The sequence below is a fragment of the Stylophora pistillata genome, chromosome 4 (assembly GCF_964205215.1).
Source record: "Stylophora pistillata chromosome 4, jaStyPist1.2, whole genome shotgun sequence".
Lineage (NCBI taxonomy): Eukaryota > Metazoa > Cnidaria > Anthozoa > Scleractinia > Pocilloporidae > Stylophora > Stylophora pistillata.
In genome coordinates this window covers 3,400,486-3,422,465 of record NC_142522.1, presented here as the reverse complement: position 1 = coordinate 3,422,465, position 21,980 = coordinate 3,400,486, and the positions used below count along the sequence as shown (strand labels likewise).

At 38.8% G+C, this 21,980-nt stretch overlaps 2 protein-coding genes and 1 long non-coding RNA gene across 4 annotated transcripts in view; 2 read left to right on the top strand and 1 right to left on the bottom strand.

Annotated features, from left to right (window-relative positions):
- The first annotated feature begins 1,852 nt into the window (after window positions 1-1,852).
- On the top strand, window positions 1,853-4,775 carry LOC111321699 (G protein-coupled receptor 135). Its single transcript, XM_088755804.1, has one exon. It carries the CDS (start codon window positions 2,117-2,119, stop codon window positions 3,326-3,328), a length of 1,212 nt encoding a protein of 403 aa, XP_088611930.1. The 5' UTR covers window positions 1,853-2,116; the 3' UTR covers window positions 3,329-4,775.
- Window positions 4,776-7,245: 2,470 nt separating this feature from the next.
- Window positions 7,246-21,980, top strand: part of LOC148732052 (uncharacterized) — a 26,824-nt gene continuing 12,089 nt past the window's right edge. The window contains exons 1-2 of one of the 2 annotated variants that reach the window (XM_088755806.1): window positions 7,246-8,316; window positions 13,773-13,878. In XM_088755806.1, the coding sequence (XP_088611932.1) occupies window positions 8,208-8,316; window positions 13,773-13,878 (215 nt within the window). In that variant the 5' untranslated portion in view covers window positions 7,246-8,207. The remainder of the gene's footprint in view (window positions 8,317-13,772; window positions 13,879-21,980) is intronic. The other variant, XM_088755807.1, reaches the window with a different exon arrangement.
- LOC111321702 (uncharacterized) lies at window positions 10,798-13,884 on the bottom strand. Its single transcript, XR_002694009.2, has 3 exons — window positions 13,745-13,884; window positions 12,326-13,257; window positions 10,798-11,206 (listed from the first exon to the last, which is right to left on the bottom strand). It is a non-coding gene; the product is annotated as an uncharacterized LOC111321702 (long non-coding RNA).

Here is a 21,980-nt window from a genome sequence, read left to right as displayed (position 1 = left end):
TACAGTAAAGCGAACACTTTAGAACATTCTGTGCTGCTTTCAGAAGTTCGACTCGCCGCTAAGTCCTGCTCAACCTCGAATATGACTCGATTGGGAAAACTTTTCAATCACTTTTGACTGTTGTTTTGCCGCCCATGCTTTAAAAAGGCTGTAAAAACTTCAAGAAAATGTTTAAATTACACTGTAAAATAGGCCGAGAGCGCTTGGTATGAAGGAGAACACTTTCAAGGTAAGATAACACGATGGTTCTTGATGTTGAGCTATTCTTAATACTGCTGCGACAATTTTTATTTACCATTTCAACTTTGTTGATATATCCAGATTATTTCGTTACCCCCACCGACGCAGCCCCTAACAGTTTATTTAGAAACTATCAGACTTTATTCATTTGAATTTTGATATCGGTTGTACTCTATAAAATCGTCGACCTCTCAAACTGCGAATTGACGACTAAGATCAAGCCAAACCAGAAAAAATTGTAACACTGATGTAAAAATATGGCATCTACATAGTAATTATTTCTGTTGTAAAATATCTTAGACTGCTTTTTCAACTCAGTTAAAACTTACAATATATGAAACATTTGAATCCGAAGAGCTGTTTTTTTTGTTTTAAATAAACTTTGTGATGCAAGCAAACATTATTACGTAAGTAGAACAGTAATAAGACTATTTTAAACGCGATGCTAAACTACAAGCTGCTTTCAATTCTTCTTATTTTTTTGTGCAGGGTCAGGGTGTAGTTTAAATTGTAAGAATCAGTTATTTCCTAGTCATAATCATATATGCTGTACATTATTTCATAGTATAATCATATATACTGTACATTAACACTATAAATGATGCCGGCTATGTTTTGTCTCTGCCATTAAAAAAATGACAGTTCCAGCGCTCAACAAGCAAATTTATTTCAATTGCTTTACAGAATATTTTTTACAATTCATGTATAGTAATGCAGAAATACGCCGCTATTTTTTTTCATTTCAGAGGGTTTTTTTCTCCGGTTTCGTGATGAAAACATAACCCATTATCGGCAGATTTAGTGCAATTTAAGTCCTAGTCCATTAGCAGTCTTCTTTTGAAGAGTCGCGGCTCTTTTGTTTTGACGTTCTTCTAAGAGGGCAGCATTTTACCACACACCACATCCGGCTTCTTATATCTGCGACGTATGATCTACTCCATGGTGGTATTTGAATTTGATCAGCAAAATAACAATTAATTGTGACAGAGGGTATATTAAAACCTCAAAGAACAACTAGATGTAATCGGGCGCACGAACGATTGATTTTACTTCTACGAGCGAACCTATAGTACAGATGGATGAGATAGAATTTGTTCCTCGTAATGATTTTGATTCATCAATGCACGAGATCCCTCAGAAATACATAACTCCTCTCGTGCGTCAAATTAGACGACAAAATTACCAATTAAAGCTAACTGTCAGATCATAAATTTGTCTGTGATTAGACTAGTAACTTCAAAAAGATTTTTCGGACATCTGATACATTAGCTTCAATGTTTGAAGTCTTCAATGTATAACCGGGCGGATTTCTATTTTTACAACCTAAATGTGAAGTGAGAAAAGAGAGGACGTCTTAAAAAAAAAATCCTATTTTTGTACAAAAGTAGACTTGGAATCTTTATTCGTCTTAAGATCTACTTTAACATCCTACACAGATTTTCGTCATACCCCTCAGAAGAAGACAGGAAAAATATTAGTTTCACCACAGAAATCGTTTTTCATTTTTTATGCTCAAATTCTTTAATTTCTTTACACCTAATGAATTATCGTGACGAGTTATCTCAATTCTTTTGGCACTCTGGTTTCTGTCCCATGTGCTACGCCTGTTTAATCCGAGTGATTTGCCTTGTTTACCTTAAAAAATAATTCTTCAAAGCCTCAGAGCATAATCGCCTCAGACTCAATTTATCTCCAAGATAAATAAAAACACCATCCATTACAAAAAGGCCTTTATATAGTAGTATTAATTCACGGAATATTTTGCCTTCCAGACAACAGTGAGCTTAAGGCAAGACTGCGGGCAGAGTAAAGAAAGAACACATCCAAGATAGCGTTAGGAGCTTGTGCACAATTTTTTTTTCCGTGACCACACAAAATGGACATCTTCAACACCACGGAAACCAACCATTCAGCAGAGGAAATACTCATCCATACCTTAGCTGGCGCAGTGACCTCATCGACAGTTTCTAAAGTCTTTAAAATAATGCCATTAACTTTAGTAATGCTGGCATCGCTTGTAGGAAATTCCATCGTCGTTCACGCAATCTATGCTGATATTCGGATGAGAACAGCAACCAACGTTTTGATTGCGAGCCAGAGTGTTGTGGATCTTGGCACAAGCGTTTTGGTTATCCCTTTCGCCCTAGTATCTGTTGGCTGCGATGGGTGGATTTTTGGGGTTGAGTTTTGCGCTGCGAATGGATTCTTCAACTTGTACTTCACGCAGATAACTGTCCTGCAGCTGGTTATTATTGCATTTGACAGGTATTTGGTGATTGTCAAACCCTCGTGCCGTGCAATAAATCTAAAGGATGCCATAAAACTAACTTTGGTAGCTTGGATAGTCAGTTTCCTTGGATCATTCCCATGGCTTCCCTTACTAACCAATCATGTGCAAGTGGTATATTTTCATGGTTTCTACGTGTGTGCCAAACGTTATTCTCATCCTGTTCTTGGCGCTCAATTGTTTTGTGTGATTTTTGTGATAACAGTTTTCGCAGTCCTGCCGTTGTTTTTCATATTTTACAGTTATTACCGCATAAACAGGGTTATCCACTTAAACAAACATAGAATCTCCCCCGTGTCTCTATCGAACGCTCAGAAGATGGCGATCAACGTTTACGCGAAGTCAGCATCTACATCAAAAATTGTGATCGGAACAAGTCTACTTCAAGTTTTCCCAGCGTGCTTTATGATGCTATTGGACGGTTTGCAGGTTGATCCTTTTCCGAATGATGTCAAAACGGCTGCTAAGTGGATAATGTGGTGCCACTGTGCAGTTAAGCCAATTATATACGCGACGAAAAGCGGAATGTGGGCGAAAACTATTCGTAAATACCTTTTGGTGTTTCCGTTGTTCTCAGCATTGTCTAGAATAGATTTAAAACTGGCATCTCTCTCCAAAGTCGCGGATCGTGTCAAAAAATATGGACTTTCACGACGAATGAACTCTGTGGAAAGAAAAGAAAATGATACAGCTGAAACATTGCAACATAACTCTCAGGAAAGGACTCAAAGATCAACCTGGCTTCATAGCATGAAAAACGCTTGGCAAGTTGATGAGCAAAATGATTTTTGCGAGTTTTAATACACGAGAATGTATGACATTTTGGTGCAATATGTAATCGGTAACAATCGCTTGATATTCAATAATAATAATAATAATAATAACTTTTATTTATATAGCGCTCAAATCCTGAGCTCATGGCGCTTTCACAACACTGTGCGGGGGACTTCACCAGACTGCTAAGCAGTTCACAATCAATTAAAGGCGAATCTAACAGATGCCCCCTCCCCCCAATGCCCAGTAAACAGCCCAGACCACATCACAGTAATCTCGTGAGTGGGTTATTTAACGTCCCCTGCCTAACCAAATTAACTAATTTATAGATGCAGGAGACGGGACCTACGGTTTATTCGCCCTTATCCGAGAAGACTTGAATGTCTATCCATTTATTGATGTTATAGAAAGGTAGTGCATTCTCCTCAGCTATTTTAAGACGTTGAGTGTTGGTTCGGCCGGGGCTTGAACCCTCGAGGCTCCCGCACAACAGTCCGGTGCTTAACCAATTGAGCAACAGTAAAAATCCGCATACAAGAACATGTGGATTAAGAACACCCAGGCTGAAATTTGTTTAAAAAGGAGCATATATATAAGAACACATTCAGCCTGAAAATTGAAAATTGTTCTTATATATAAAAACTCTTCCCTTTTCAGTTTAATAGAACAAACAGTGTCTGTTTACTGTGGTATTGCACTAAGATCTCTGTATAAATGCTAGTAATTTCACTTGCTGCGTATAGCAAATGTACAACAACTGTATTTGGAATTAATTTTCTCTCAAAGTTATGTATTTCATCATAGTTAGTAAATTCCTTGCATTTTTTTTAAAAGTAAAAAAGTAAGAACACTTGAGAACACTTTCAGGCTGATTTCACCTAAAATACCCGATATATAAGAATCCAATCAGCCTGAACCCCGAGAATGGGTGTTCTTGTATGCGGGTTTTTACTGTAACCGGGAGGCGGTTTGGAATGGTTTGGGCTGAAGTGGCAACAGCTTTCCCGAACAGAAAATTTTAGCAAGCCGGAGTTTTCGCAGTAATTCCTGGGGCTTGTGGTTACCAGACTTCTCTTCATTCAAAACGGTTGCAGGAACACAACATGGCGTCCGTTTCCTGCTACGTTCTATCTCTACTTTCTTATGTAGAAGACACTGTACTGACGACTGAGGTCTCATGATGGACTAGTCTGATCAGCAACGTTGTTATTAGAGCTAGAACAGATGTCTGCTGTTTGGATTTGAGGACATGTGGAGTGGACCACGTCTTAATTAAAAAGCCTTCAAAACGAAAGCACTCACCATCTCTCTTTTAAAACTGTATCAACCTGGTCCTGTACCGGTTAAAAAGTTTATCTGTCAGATTATCCGATAACAGTTTTGTCTTGATGGAAAACTGAAAACTTAACCTGTCCAAAAAAACCTTTAACTACTTATCCCAATAAAGGACGAGTTCAGGGCGAGTAAAACATAAGGCCTCCATAAGCGACAGTTTTCTCAAACACAGTGTTGGATCAAGACCTGGCGGGTGAAGTGCCTATCTACACTTGGGAGGAGACCCCTGAGGGTTTAACTGTTGGGAAAATATGACAAGACAGATTGACATACATTATTGATATTTTTATATACATTTTACGAACAATCCAATACCGGCCCGCAAAATAGCAAAAGTTTACTTTACAGAGTGAATCTCGTGGTGAGTAGAACATACGTGACAAGGCAGGAGTCGATATGAGAGTCAATGAGTAACAACTGAGTGAGTTCGCCTCGGCTACGTGACAATGAAATAATAATATAAAAAAAGGAACCGACAAGTATTTCAAGAAGTTACATCTCTCCTAAAGACGATCAACCGCTCTCGATTAATATTCCACATTTGCGAAAACATTTTTCACGAAAGACAGACATTTCACTCATTCCGAAAATTTTTTCACCCTCACGGGGTGAACGCAACTCCTCCGGGAATATGTCTTTCAAGCTCATTCCCATGATCGAACTGTGGAATGATAGATGACCGTAAAAGGTCGAAATCTAGAATTCAGGGAAAATTCATAGAGACTGCAATGTTTACAAATACCGGAAGTCACGCATCATACTGACCCGTGATTGGCTTATTTACCGTTTAGTCGCAGGGACTGGTCGCACAAACAGTTCACACGAGGGGACAAACATTTGTTTCATGCGACCAGTCACAGGGACCAAATTTTGGTCCCTGCGACCACAGAAATGTGTAGTTCACACGAGGGGACTAGTCGCATGAAACTGGTCGCTGGGACTAGTCGCAGGGACTAGTCCGTGTGACTAGTCCCGGCGACAAGTCTTTGAAGGGTTTGCACGAGGGGACCGGTAGCAGGGACTAGTCCCTTAAGGCGTTCACACGAGGGCACTCAATTGCACAAGAACATAGGAAAATTAAGAGACAAATGATGTTTCTTAGTCTGGGGCGTTACACGAAAACAATTAAAATTTGGAAACTTTTCATTGTAGCACTATTAAACATCAACGCAAACGAGCTACACTTATTCAGTCGGATTATTCATGCTTTTACGTGTTCCGCTTTTGTTTTTTTTTTATTTTATTTTTATCAGACACAGTCAAATAGGGTAAAAAATTCCATAAAAACGGCTCCAAGACATCTGTATATGTTTACAAAACTAGAAATAGTTTTTTATTCTTCAGTTGTAGAAATCTAGAAGTCAGGGAAAATTCCTCATTAGAAACTGCAATGTTTACAAATACCGGAAGTCACGCATCATACTGACCCGTGATTGGCTTATTTACCGTTTAGTCGCAGGGACTGGTCGCACAAACAGTTCACACGAAGGGACAAACATTTGTTTCATGCGACAAGTCCCTGCGACTGGTCGCACGAATTCAAACCAGTTTGAATTCGTGCGACCAGTCGCAGGGACCAAATTTTGGTCCCAGCGACCACAGAAATGTGTAGTTCACACGAAGGGACTAGTCGCATGAAACTGGTCGCTGGGACTAGTCGCAGGGACTAGTCCCCTCGTGTGTGCCGACCTTAAAGGTCGGCACACACGAGGGGACTAGTCCCTGCGACCAGTCCGTGCGACTAGTCCCGGCGACAAGTCTTTGAAGGGTTTACACGAGGGGACCGGTAGCAGGGACTAGTCCCTTAAGGTTTTCAGACGAGGGCACTCCATTGCACAAGAACATAGGAAAATTAAGAGGCAAAAGATGTTTCTTAATCTGGGGCGTTATACGAAAACAATTAAAATTTGGTGACTTTTCATTGTAGCACTATTAAACATCAACGCAAACGAACTACACTTATTCAGTCGGATTATTCATGCTTTTACGTGTTCCGTTTTTGTTTTTTTTTATTTTATTTTTAAGACACAGTCAAATAGGGTAAAAATTCCATCAAAACGGCTCCAAGACATCTGTATATGTTTACAAAACTAGAAATAGTTTTTTATTCTTCAGTTGTAGAAATCTAGAAGTCAGGGAAAATTCCTCATTAGAAACTGCAATGTTTACAGTTACCGGAAGTCACGCATCATACTGACCCGTGATTGGCTTATTTACCGTTTATTCGCAGGGACTGGTCGCACAAACAGTTCACACGAAGGGACAAACATTTGTTTCATGCGACAAGTCCCTGCGACCAGTCGCAGGGACCAAACTTTGGTCTCTGCGACCACAGAAATGTGTAGTTCACACGAAGGGACTAGTCGCATGAAACTGGTCGCTGGGACTAGTCGCAGGGACTAGTCCCCTCGTGTGTGCCGACCTTAATAGTCCGAGCGCAATACCCCCAGGCTCAACTCCTCAGTAGTCACAAACCGCATCGATATTTTGCAGTTAATCAAAGGAAACTAATAATTGAAAAGTTACATCACTCCAGAGAAGAAATTTGTGACCTTTCCCTTCCAAGATGTTCATCATCATGTGTAATAATCAAAATGGGTTACGTCACGCAACATTTTTTTTAATGAGGAGCGACTGAAGTGCATAATCAACACCTGTGGTAAGTAAATATTTAATCTGCATTTTTTTTTTTTTTAAATTCCCAAAAGGCTCAACCGGAAACCGGAAATGAGACTAACTGTGGAACCCGTGCTCAAATTTTCGCGCCAGTCATCAGAATAACTTGGCATAAGTGATTGTCGCGCCGAAGGAGCTGCAACTCAAAATCTGTGGTCGCTTGCTAAAAAGCGAATAACTCGACTTGCTTTAAGAGAACTGAAATGGAGAGGGGAGAAGGTGATAAGAGATGTAAGGCGTGGAATATTTTGGCTTTTTCATTTTTCAGGATAAATTAAAGCAATGGAATGTTGTCACGAAAAAATTCGAAGATGAAAAGCGAGAAACCCGTGCCACGCAAAACTGTGATGAGTCAATATTTACACAAGAACTTTGGTGATTCTTGGAAAAGCTATTCACCATAGAGATGGTGTGTTCTTCAGTGGAGCGACTAACTCCTTTCGTGGTTTACGAAAAGTTAAGTGTTTCTGCGATATTTCTTCCAAATGATTTTGCTACAACTGAGTTTGACTTTATGTTATCCAGAGATGTCCTCATTGATGCGTTTGAGATTACGATGAAAGTTACCGAGATGGAATGTTTGGATAAACACAGCAAATCCGTCAGAGGTCTGAAACCTGAAAATGTCCAAGGCACAAATGGCATTGAAGGCTTGTTTTTGGTGGACCTTCGCAAATTTCCTCGTGACTGAATTTTGGCTAGCGCAGACGAACGCGAGGCAAGCGTGAAGGAGAGATGGGGTTCCTTTGCGAGAGGAGGAGCACAAGAAAGAAATATGTTTTTTTGTTTTCTGGTTTTGTTTTTGTTTATTTTCCACGCTTCCACTCTCGCGCGTCATTCGCCATTCGCGCTGCCATAACACTCGCCCACGCTCATCGAAAACAACGCAAACAAAATGATTTGCAGTGATACTTTTGTTAGGCCTCTTCTTATGTGGAGGAAACAACGACTCGGTTGTGGCATAGGTTTGGCACAAGAATCGATTCATGTTCACAACAGCGGAGGTAAGTTTTTCTAGATAAATATGACCCAGCAGCTATACAACCTTCATTGCGCGTGTTCGTCAGCAGCAAACGCCATCAAGAGATTTCGTCCTGCGCTGCAGTTTATTAGAGCTCATCAGAGTTTTCATCAACGCAAATTTGATTCCGCTGTAACATTAAAATTAGAGACCTTATGGGAAGGGGAGGGAGGGGTGGGGGGGGGGGGGTGGGGGGAAGAAGTTTTAGCGGAGGTTGTATTTACATATGAATGAACTCAATTATTTGCACGGATTTCTTCTATCCCTAAATGAGAGTTTTAGAGAATGACTTTAGAGAGAGAATATGAAATCACCAAAAATTGCATTTCCTCAGTCTAAGAAACAAGGAGTGCATAGCCCAGTGCACTTGGGTGCCGGGTGGTGTCATGGTCCAACGCGTCCAGAACCAGGCTGCCGATTCAAGACATTTGCATGAATGCAAAAAGTAGAGACTTTAAAAATGGAAAACAGATGCGTGTAAAAGCGTTCACTTCATAATCAAGTTGAAATTCAAAAGTTTTCGTTTGGTAAAGACGTTTGCATGAATTTTTAACGTGTAACCGTTGAAGATACCCGATTGCGCAAACCTTGGGAAATAACAAGGCTTTGTACTAAACTTGGTAAATGAGTTTACAAAAACTCATTAAATCAATATTCTTGAAAAGACACTAATAGTTATGCATTTCTTTCCGGTAATTTATTCCATTGCTTTTGTATTCTTTTGAACTACATGTAAGAAGTATAGAGGTTTTGCACAGCAGCCATGGTGGATGGCAGGAACAATAGATTATTTTATCCATGGGAAAAAAATTTCTTTCTTAAGGCGGCGAAATACGAGATGCAAAAACCCCTAACTTGACGCGCAACATTGTTTCGTTGCAATATTTGGTCGATGTTTCTCGTTTTTCACCTTACGTGATCAACTTGTCTTCGCAACAAAAACATTTGTTGCAGGTTGAAGAAATTTGTTGCGAAAAGTAGAGCACGGGTCAACTTTGAGCAACAAATTCTTTCAACCTGCAACAAATGTTTTTGTTGCGAGACAAGTTGATCACGCAAGGTGAAAACGAGAAACATCAGCCAAAACTTGCAACGAAACAATGTTGCGCGCCAAGTTGAGGGTTTTTGTATCTCGTATTTCGCCGCCTTTATGCAAAATATTTTCACTGTTCCTGCCATCCAACATGGCTGCTGTGCAAAAGCTCAATACGAACGACGAATTCGTCAAATGCTCGTCTGATGTATCTTGATGATTTATTAACGAGCACTCAAAAATACGAAATTTGAAATTATTATACAAGGGAACCTTCCTCTCAATTGAAACTTCAAGGTCCAATAAACAGTTTGCATGGTGCAGAAGTTTACACCACGTTAACGGAAGAGCCTCTGTCATGATACGGCCTTCATTGTTCAAATGAGAAAAAAAGGCATTTTTTCTATTTGCATTGTATTAGGGTCAATTCTTTGTTTCTTCGTTTTAATGAGCTTGCAAGACAATCAACTTTATTACTGGTCGCCCACTTTCGGGTCATCCTCGGTGTAAAAACCTGACGAGGTTTTCTTTGTTTCATGAGGTATTGTTTTGCTGTACGCTATTGTTTATAATGTTTTGTTGTCTTTGTTTTACGTCACTCGTGAACTTCACAGGTTTTTACACAGAGGATGAGCCCACTTTTCAGCAAACTTTCACGAAAACAAATTTGTGGCCAGTTCTGCAACTGGAAGTAGCTTCTTGCGTCAGATGGTGGCGGCTTTCCATGCCTTTAATATTTACACCGCTTTCCTGAACTGAACCGACGAAATATCCTTCTCGATAGACCAGTTCTAAATAGAGCGCAATATTTAAAAATCGCTGAATATTGTCAAGGATGACCCTCTTTCTTCTCCAAGGTTATTATGAAAAGTCCAGCCAACTAGATATACAGTTGTTCACAGCTGTTAGCTGTTGAAGCGTTTGTTGTTGAACAGCTTGGTAGTTTACTACGAATTGCCAAAATCACGCAAACCTGATAAACGCATCGCTTTGCAGCCACACTTACCGGCCCTGAACATGCGAAGCCGTAAGATTGCGTTCTAGGCTTCGAATGACACCGAGCTATCATTGGAAATACTCTATAAGAGTAGCTAAATTTGCACCAAATAGACTTTCCTATTTGCCATGAATTGAAAGTTTACTGGTCTTCTCTGAATTACCTGCACTTTGCGACGTGATTCGTAGCAAGTGAAACTCTGTCAGGTAGTGATACTCACCAGCGAAAAATATTTGAAGACTACAAATTAGTTCACACTGCCTGAGAAAAACAAGAAAAAAGGGGAAGGTAAAAACGGCTGTACATTCAAGTCGGTTAACAGTATATGTTAAAACAAACACTCAAGTTTTCTGCACCTGAGAAGGTCTAGCATCCGATTTTCAATTTCATGGTAAACTGAAAATAAAATATCTTATTTAGATAAACCTTGCATTTGTTACATAATCCTTCATTTCTACGCGTACTAAGAAATGCTCTCATTAAACATTGATTTTGCGCTAACGTGGAAAGGCATTGTTTTGGTCCTTTACTTAATGGTTTGAGAGGAAATTCTAGCCGGCTTCTGATCGCCTACTCGCTCAGTTTGTTTGTTCACATAAATTTCCTCGCTGTTCATTTTTAAAAACACGTGTTTCTAGCACCTCTCTTCTTGAAGCTTCATCACGAATGACATTCTGTGATACTATTATCTGAAATAGTACCTTTTCTAACTTGATGTCGACAATCGGCCTCGCTCATTTAAAGGGGACTGCCCTTTTTTCATCTCCGGACCAAATTCATTCGTTAAAGGCCGGTTGGCTCCATACGAGCTTCCACATTTTGCGAGTAAACAACGTCACAAATCTGCAAGACGGACGATTCACTAATCCCTCTGTTACTTAAATGGGAGGAAAGCTTTGTCATTTGAATTAAGTGTTGGAAATACTCGCGAAACGAGAAGCAAAAACCTTTTCTTCGTGAAATTGCTTTATCGTAATTGCCGTTTTTCACCATTTTGTGTGGCATTATGACGACGATAGGGAATCTCATTTCCAAAGTAACTTTTAATCTTATTTGAACACCTCCAGCCTACGCATCGTGGATTCGAAACCTTGAACCCTTTACAAAGAATAAATTCATATGAAACACAAAGACACCACGGTTTGTGTAACGAAAATCTTTGTTGATCATTTGTTTGCCCTCTCAATCGGTCTCTGCGGATTAAAATGAATGGATCTGTGTAGCTCGTAATTTTTGTTTAAATCGGCTTATTTTCCGTGGTTAAGCTCAACGTCATTGCTCAGACAAATGAGGCTAGTTTTTGAATATTTGTCTTAATCTCTTTGTTCAGTGGAGAAACCGTTTATTGTACGATGGATCACACCAGCTTGTGCAATTTACTATTTTCAATCGCTATATTCAATTGGTGTGTTTACTTTCTTCCTCTTTTACACTACTCTTTTCTAACACGTTCATCAGTGGTTAATTTTTTGTTTCCAAGAGACAACAAACTTTTTGGTGTTGTTCTGAAAGGATAGACTGATTGCTCAGTTTTAAAAATAGGCTACATCGAAGGAATCTTTGCTGTTCTTTCGGCGCCCATTATCCGTGGTGTTGGCAAATAATGATGGCTATCACGAACCTCTGGCTATAATACTCAGTTCACACACTTTGGTACTTTCTCAGTCACCCTATTTTTACTCTGTTTTGCTACATTGCAAACTCCTTGTGGAACTCAGTGCTAGAACTATACAAATGAAGTTGTGTTGCAAATGCATTCAATTCATTCTGAATACACTATTTTTTATCTGTTTCCCATAACATACTTCAGACAAACAATACAAACTGTACCGCTGTGAACCAAATGGAAACACAGCGAACTACGGTATGTACTCAGTTGTCCCTTTTAATGCCTGCATTGATTATTCTGAAGCGTCTATGTATTGTGTTCGGAAAATGAAAATGTCCGAGTAATAAACTTACTTTGTGCAAACGTCGAGATCCGTATGGCCAAGCGAAGGGGATTTCAAAGCCTTTCTCGATCAACACAAGATCACTGTTTTATTTTTTTGTTTTCATAGCAAGAAATTACAGTGTATACTTATTCCCCACACTTGCCCACTTAGGATTTTACAGGGGAAGAAAATAACAATGGCTTTACTGACACATATATTAACGAAACGTAATACGCTTGTAGGAAGCCATTTGAAGCTGGGCTTGTAAAGTAAATCGGAAAGTTTATCTTTGCAGTTCACAGCGCTTTATCAAAGGAACAACGAATTAATCTCTGTTGACATCAGCTGTAGAGTTCTCATTTTTAGAACTACCTACAAACATGACAGCACTCTTCATCACTTTTCACGGAGTATGTCTTCGGTCGGTAAAATCAGCGCAAATTCACAGACATGATTAGGAAAAGATTCACCATAGACTTCCTTATGCGATTGCAGCGAAATTAGCCAGCTAATTGAGCAAAATAACGAGCTTTAAAAAGTGTAAATTTTGCTTTGTCCCGGGTGAATGAGATATTTATTCGCGACAAGACGCGTGCATTTTGTTTTCATAACAAAATTAAAGAGTAATCGAAAACGTGAAAGAAGCGTGTAGTTTTAGTTTGCGGCGCGCTATTGTTTTTGTGTTTTCGGACAAAAGGTACGCAACAAAAGACCGCGTGGTCTTTACATCTCGGTTCTGTAAACTGTGTTTGCAGTTTACCGAAAATTTCCTGTTCACTGCTTCGTTTGGTAAACTTCAAACGTATCTTTCAACACACATGGTTCAAATTTGTAGTTTTGAAATAAACGCAAATCAGGTCCTTTTAGCAACAGCTTAGGCGTCTTGGACTCGTCGCGACCGTCTTTTTGCTTCACGGCAATCAGTTTCTTTGGCAGCCTTCTTGAAATTTCAAGTTGTCCCTTGTTGAAACACAAAAGAAAAACACACATCCCATAAGTTTTAAAGAGAAAGTTGATTTTTCTGTGTGACAGGAACTAACCAAATGTGTCTAGTCTCGATTGTTTGAGGAAGCAGTCTTTTGTTTCGCTTAAAAGTCTTAATGCTGCTGCTGCTTTGTCAGCTGCTAATTTGACCAGCTATATTGACTTAGACATCTTGGAGCCATTTTAACCGCATTTTGAGAGCTGCAAATGAACTCGGAGCACGAACACTCTTCTGGCGTTTAGACATCATTTTGTTGAAACTGTAAGTCACAGTATCTCGTTAAAAAAAGACAAAAGCAAACCAAAAGAAGATAAGGCAGAAAAAGTCGGATGACTCTCCAACAAAACTTCTGCATGAAACATTGAAAATTTTTCCATCGCACGCAATTTTTTAGGAGGTTTTCGTAATGAGCCAAATATGGCACATGTCATAGGTAATATTTAAATCAGATGCTTATCTTACCGGCGCGATTTTTCCATTTTCTTTACAGGAGCACGAACTCTGAAGAAGACAATTCACGTTTTCAGCAAAGTGCGCTTCCGAAGACGAACCATTCACAGGGACAATTTATCGCCCACCCACCAAAACAGCTTAAGGTAGGAGACGCTCTCTCTTAAAGAGTTCCTCTCTTTCTAGTTCTTTCGTGGTTGTTATCCAAAGCTCTTTGTGTCTCTTTGTAAGACTCTTGAATCTCGAGAGTTCTCTTCTGCACGTGGAAAACGGCTTTCCTAAACTTAGTCTATTGGTCTACATTTTAATGCAATCTATCTTAGCCAATTAAGATTCCAATTCAGGTGCCGAGATGAAAGTAAAATCTGGTTTCTACCAAGTCTCCACATTCTAAACCTCCATGAGTAATATGAAACTTGATCGAAGCATACTCCGTCGTTAAAAGAATTGCTTTGGTTTTATTGCTTTTTTCTGAACATTGTACCGGCTTTTGCTTGGAGAGAACCTCTAAGCATATGTATAAAAATTTCGCACTATGCTTTGAAATTTTGTTTAAAATCGGAATCCCTTTGTCCCACGCCTAATCATGAGTCCACATAGTTTTCTTCCCGGTGTCGTGGCATTTGCAATTCTTCTTCAAGAGGCGGTGGCTTTCCTGCGAATGATGTTAATTTATATCTGTCTTCAAGGAATGCTCCCAAAAATCTTGTCTTAGATGTTAATGCGTCGTAATTTTCGTCCGAGATCTCCGTGGCGTTCCAGTTATCTTTCACTTGTTCTTTTCAACGTTGTTATTGCGGTCACTTACAATCTCGAATAGAAAATTATCTTTCGAGTTAAAAGATTGGTAATGAAATAAAATCATGCAGTGTCTGTGAAACATAACAATTAATTTTAAAAATTGTCTGATGTTGTCGGCACGAACCCGTGTCTTACTTAAGGGAGCGGTAACCAAGTCTTCCTCTAAGTAGATACCTGACATTTAGACAATTTCGGGAGCATTTATGCCTTTCGTTGTACTATTTAACCCCTGTTTTGGCTAATTTCCCAATTATTTTCGTGCTCTTTGTTGCAGCTTTTGTTGTTGTTGTTGTTTTTTTTTTTTCAATGAATGTGTGGTAATCTTTGGCTAGTTAGCCACAGACTTCTTGCTTTAGGCGGTTTTTTCGGTGCCACTAACGTAGATTGAAAAAAACGACTTTAACGCATCTTTCGGCAGCTGTCGTAACGCAAGGGGAGAGAACGATGACAGTTTTTCCTTCGACTCAAAAACAATTGTCTATTTTGTCGTTATTCAAGACGGTCAGAACTAGAAGTTTTCTCTAGTGAAACCGACCATTATTGGAAATCCATTTTAGTCGCTGTTTTCTTTTGAACAAATTTGAAATTTTTCTTTTTGATGTTGCCGTTTTCTTTTGCTTTTAAGATATTAAATGACCACACAGTTACTAAATATTTGTATGTCAATCGAATTCGATGGCTTGAGGTTCTTATTAACATTCAGTGGCGTATCGGGGAAAAGGCGTTTGACATATTCACAAACCGCGCGCTCGTTCCGTACGATCGAGTTTCGTTTGCTTTACATAATTTCTTCGACAGGGCTAAAATCACGGAACAAGCTGCTAAATATGCCCGACCGCAATAATGATTGGACTTAAGCACGACCGCTGTCCTTTTCTGGAGGACGAAGTGACTGTTTTGAACTGAAAAGGAACGAGTTTGAATTCAAGGCAAGTGAAAGTACTGCGTTCGTATTTGTCCGGATGACACCGCACCTGCTTGTATGAGCTAACAGTTGTTCAATTACTTTCCTACGGTGCTGTAGGAAAGAAACACGCCTTTCCATATCTCAAAAGGTGTGGAATTTTTCTTCAGAAATTTATTCTTAGTATGACAATGTTAGCGTGGTTCTTCAGCCGTTGTAGCGCCTTTTTGGAAACAATCCCTTTCCACCTTCGAGAACAAAAAGAATTAAATGCGCCAGGAATACCTTAGTTACGCGCGAGTTGTAGTTTTTACACCACGAATACTATCATTCCGCTAAACGGATATTTCTGATGGCCATGACACCTCCCCACAATTCTAACGAGAAAAGTCCCCATGCATTTGTATATATTTCATCAAAAAGGATTTTTCTGATTCGTAAAAAGTCTTACAACATAATTCAGGCTAGATTCACTCATCACGCTTCAATACAACCTTCTTTTAAGCTGACTAATGTCGTTTCTTAGCGCAATCTGTGTCAGGAATTTTATGTTATTAACAACATACTATTGTCCGAGACCTATCTCGTCTGCGACGGCGTTCATAGAGTGTTTCAGATATTCCAGTGTTCGGCTCAACTTCACATATTTGTTGTTAGGCTGAAAGATCACGATAGAAAGTAGAAATTGGTTTTTATCATTTCTAAGATTATAGTAACTTACAGAAGGCATCAAAAGAGTAGAAGCCTTCGTAACCTTCAAGTCGATTTGTTTCCGAATCGAAAGCAATGGAAGTCACACCTTTGTTGTCAGACTTGTAGATGGGCTTTGCGTGGATTGATGAGGTTCCCCCTCTAAACGACGCCATCTTTTAATTTGTCCATTTGAATTCGATGCCTTTTAGATATTATGCTTTCTATCTGAACTGTGCTATTAAGAGCCATTTCTCAAAAGCAATTTTGTGTTCATATAAAAAACAATTGCTGTCGTTCTTTCATGCCACACTTCGACCTGTCTTTATTGTTGTAACACACGAAGAACGTTTTCATAAATATTAGATTGGAAATAGCTCTCACTGGCGTGCCTTCTAAAACAAATTCCAAGCCACTTTTGTGAGAGCACTTATTGGAGAATAATCTTTCAATTCAAAGGGAACTGTTAAAGTTAATCAAATAGTAAACTTAGGCCGAAAATGTTTTACAGAACATCGTTTAATAACCTAAAACTTCTTTACGAATTCATTGTAGTTATAGAAAACAGTTCTAATATGTTTTTTACTCTATGGTTTTGAGGACTGCGTAGACTCATCAAACTTTGTTGTTTCAATGGTGCTCTACGCGGAGTCCTATTGTGCCTTACTCTGAAGTCACTACCCTACAACACCGACCAAATTAACTTGTCCGCCAGAAAAGATCATCAGAAAAATAGTCTCCCCTGACAGCTTTCGATTCCTAAACAGGTGGTCCATTTCAGCGCTCCTTTCACTGTCACCGTTTACTTTTGAAAAACACTGCAGATCCTACTCATGTCAGTACTGTGTATTTCTAGTTAATCTTGTATTCAGCTGTTAAATTAAATTTCCTTTATACCTTACCTGTCGTTTTAATCACTACCATCAGTAGAGACAATTTCACTGATTTGATATTCAAGCAGCTTTCAAACACGAAGGTTAAGAACCTGTCCTTTCATGATTTTTTTTTTTTTTTTTATCTTCTTTCAGTCTGTTTTCTTTTTCTTGCGTGGGACCGATTTATTTTTATGCCTGTTTGTCGAAATTTTACTTGAAAGATAAAATACAAGTTTACTTGTCCTCTTACCATTATTATAAATGCGACATTTTTCTTACATTTAATCACAATAAATTGAAACGTTGCAATTAAAACGAAATGGGGACTATAGGGAGCGAAAACTAAGTAGAAAACGAAGTCAGTATGTTTACTCGGTGTTCATTCGTTATTAGATGTTGTTGTCTGATTGAAGTAATGGTAGATTTCTGTGATGGTCTCTTCTAACCTCCATATGGAGGGTAACTGACGTCTTAGCTTGAAGAACATTCAGAAGACATTGCAAGTGAAGAAAGCTAGAGATCTACAGATATACATACAAGTATGACGAGTTTTTTTTTTTTTTTTTTTTTTTGGCTCGTCCGAACAACAAATTTCATAAGCTTCGCGCTTTGTTTTATGCGCCATCAAGAAGGATTCCATAACGATAAAAGCAACCACTGCCTCTCGCGAAACATGTCTCGACATTTAGGAGACAAATAGTATTTCGGAAGTAAAATTGCAGTATTATACCCTCGTCGACTTTTTCCCAAGCTGTTTATCTGAGAGCGCTAACGAACGTAGCCTAGTCTGAATTCGGGTGAGGGGGCTGACGTTTCCTAGCAGATCTGGAACCTTCAAATAACTGCACTATACTAACTATTCCTCCTGTGTGTGCTTTGGTCGTTTTACAGAACGAGAAAGCTGCACCTTTAAGTGTTGTTCTGTAAAAGTCGCGCTGGTTATTATTCTTTTCGTCTCCCTCACTCACTTAGTGAAATCTCTGTAAAGTTTTCAGCAAATATGAGAATTGTTTAGTAATGTTTATGCAGTTAAATAAGTCGGTGGTATTGTGCTGTCCAATTTGGTTCACGACGCAATTTTTCTGGCGACTGTTTTGCTAGAGAGGGGTGAGGGAAATTTTTCGTCGACAAATACGTGCGCTATATTTTTATCACTTTCTAGTAAATATCTCAGAGCAAAGACACTTTTAATAACTATTTGTTTCTCTACTTCAGGATTAAATTTCAGGGACGCAGCAGATATTTTATCGAATGTAGCACAACTTCTTTGGGTAATTTCATGACTCGTTTTGATTCTCACCAGTTTATGGAGTAGTATTCAAAATGATTGTTCCGTTCATTTGCTGGTTCATAATTGTATACTGCCTTCTATTTACCAGCACTAAAGTGAAAAATAGCTTTCATTTAATAGATTTTGACAGTTAGAATCCACACCGGCAAAAAAAAAAAAAAAAAAAACACTTGCCAACAAATCTGCCATTCAGTGAAACAAGAATTGGGCAAAGGACTCTTTTAATCGGCTTCCTGCTGTTGGGAACTGGTGGTCTATTCATCAGTTTAAACTTCCTTCCCTGCGTAATTTTTAGATGTTAAGTTCCCTTCTTCGTTTATTTAAGAATCCAATCGAGTTTTTACACTCTTCATAAGGGGGAAGTCATTCGTATTACATATAGATTATGCAGTGGACTTTTTCAATTTCCGTTCTTCGAGCTCTTTAGACCAATTCAACAATAACGGTTACATTTTAAAGTTTATAGTTCCCCTCCTAATTTTTTAAGAAAAGTAACGGCTAAATGATCACGGGACGTTAGGTAATTAGTTTTAGTATTGCCGGTATCTGTTGTTCCTGTATTCGCATCACAAAGAAAGAAGGAAAAAAGAAATATATCATGAAAAGATGGAAATGGCGACAGCCCTTTCCTCCTTTCCTCTCCTGCTCAGCTAAAATCAATTTAAGACTTAGAAGCGTGCGTATTTTAAGCTCGTTCTTCAAAAAAAGCTTCCTCTCTCAGCTTTACTTTCTTTCGACCAGAAGTTCATGATTAGGAAAAGGAGCCATCTGATATTTTTCCCTTCGAAAATCATTCCAAAATAAAAATTGCATTACTGCATTACTGGTAGATAACCCCCAATATTTACTTTGCTTGAAGCTCGTATCAATCTCTTCTGCCCGTTGCTAATTCCCTTGATCTCAATGCAAGCAACAATGGGAAATATACTTGAAAGCACTAAGGTACAGTGTGTATTTGTCATTGCAACGGAATCGTCTTAAAAGCCTTGATTTCGATCATGGGTAGTTACTGCAGTTTGCTAACTCAAGATATGGTCGACAACTGTCCTATATGATTTTCAAGCTTTTTATTCTGCCCTTCTGGTTTCAGATCCATTACATAGCATTTAGAAGTTTCATCGAAACAAACTGCTATTGCATCAGGTTTGAATGAAATCGCTTTCATCTGACTGACCAATGTGAATTTCGGGCAAACATTTCATTCCTCTCTCTCTATCGAGTTCTATTATCAGTTTTCGAAAGAGTTCTGTTCACTCATTGACTCTTCCTTGAATAACATATGGTCAAACACAGTCGTTTGAAGATTTTCCACTTTCAAAAGGTTCTTTCGCTGCACCTAAGTAAATGTTTGCGTGGAAAATGATTTCTTTTCATGGCCAGTTGTTTGGATGGTTGAATTCTCTTTTGTATTTCACTGATGCCACCCTCCTGATACCTGCACCCAGTGTGAGAATTGTGCCTATTTCGTCGCAAAAAAAAAAGAAGACAAATTAACCACCTTCAGACAAATATACTGTGCTCTTTGTTACGAGACTTCAATAGCTGAAATCAGGGAGATCAGAGTTAAAGTCCCTTTGAAGCCAAAAACCATTCTTCTCTGATAGGATAAGAACAAGAGGTCCCTAAGATCGAGGAAAAGATCCGCTGATTTTGAACTTTGTCGAACTTTCACCATTACGCGCATTCAACTATTACATCCAAGATCTTGAAATTTGGAGGGATCTGCAGAAAACGTCTAAAACATTTCCGAGGCTTCCTTGACAATCGACAGAATTCCTCTATCCTCAGAGTGTAGTCGACGTTAAACTTAATTCACAGGTAAGCGGTAAATTGGCAACACTGTTTCAGCGAGGAACAAATGCGATGCGTTTTTTTTCTCGTTTTCTTGATTTATCGCCCTTCTTCATCGACAGATCCACTTGCTCATTGTGTGAGTGATTGATCATAAAATTCGCTGTTTGCTGACTGAAACAGCGGGACTCAAGACTCTTTAATTCATATCGTGTGACCCTTTTCTGCTGTGTCATTTTGCTATTTCGCGTCCTTACACCCATTCAATTTTGTTAAAAATTAAAAGTTTACTCATTCTTCATTGCGAGTAGCGTAGACTTAAAGGTGGTGTGCTTTCCACCACCCTCCCATTGGCAAATAACAAAAAAATTCTTGGACTTGCTATTCTCATCTTTGTTATGCTCTTGAGAAAGGGACATTTTAATTTTAAATTCATTTTCGTACGTGACTGTTTTTATTTTCCATTATTACGGTGAATAAAGGCGAATTCCATTGAAAATATAACAAAAAGGAGAATATTTCTTTCAATTCAAAGTCAAATTGAATTTTTTTTCTGTGTTGTTCCACGGGGAGTGCCTTTTTCGAAACTTAGGCGAAGCAAACTACATTTGAATTTTCGAATTAAGAACAGTCAACTTTCTGGGCAAGCACGTTCCCTTGTTTTGTTTAGCGTTATTGTAATTTTAGACGATACCCAGATTTTGATCGTGTTGCCTGCGAACCGTTCCTAAGGAAATAGACATTTCTTGTCGATTAAAGATTCGACGATCATTACTGATATAGCGTAAAATTTTGTTTGCTTATCCTACAGCGGAGGCGATTTTAGTGACCGCTAAGTAATTTTTGTCAGTGTACTATTTGTCTTATCGTTTTAAACGGAGGTTATGAAAATCAGCATCGAACGATCGTGGCAGTTGTCATTTCCGTGACATTTCCGAAAAATTCTAAATTTCCTCTAAAATACACAACACTTTAAGAAAAAGGGGTATCCCTCAGGTTCACAAAATAGAAACAACAGGCTTCTGGCCACACACACCCCACAAATGAATTGATTCTTTCGAGATTTCTAAAACTGTCACGAGGAAGTTATTAAAAGAGGAAAGATGAAATCTCTCGCTATTAGAGAAAATGTTGCTGAGCAGATCATGCACGTAACCAGAGAAAGAAAAAACTCGATTTTATGATGCAGAAATTCTGCCTTTATTCACAAGACTAGATGTAAAGTAAAAAGTAGGCGTGCAAAGTCAATTTTCAGTTATCGTAATTTTATACACCAACGTTTCGCTATCGCGTTTAATTCTTGGTATTCTTCGATCGCGTTTCAAGGAAGTTATCAAATTCATCAGTTCAGCGGTATATCTGTGAAATTGCGTCTCCCGCCTCAAACAGCTTTTACCAACAAATCTACAAATCCACAGGAACGAATCAACAAAACAAGAACTTCTTAAAGCTCCCAGCAGTCAATCTCCGAGGGGTTCGTTTACTTAAATGGGTATGTGAGGTTCTCTCTTTTCATGCATCAAAAAATAAATAATAGAAAAAAAGGACACCAAACAAAGGTGTTATTCCGGTTTCGATATCTGCGGCGTTGTCCACTTTGGTTTTTGCTACCATGGTCGACTTTCTTTTGTGATTTAATGGAATACGTATTGTTGAGGTGCGGATATAATTCTGCTGTTTCCATACATCGTGGAGATATCTAAATGGCAAAAATATTTAACTTCATAAAAGACAGCCGCCCGCACCGTACGCACATAGAAGTGGAATATTCATTTGTCCGAACTTAAGATTTCCCCAAGTTCCAGCTCTAAACATCATAAGTTTAATTCATACTTAACTTTTTTCCTTCATTTTATCTTATCTTTGATAATTTTTCTGCAAGTAAACTATGAGATC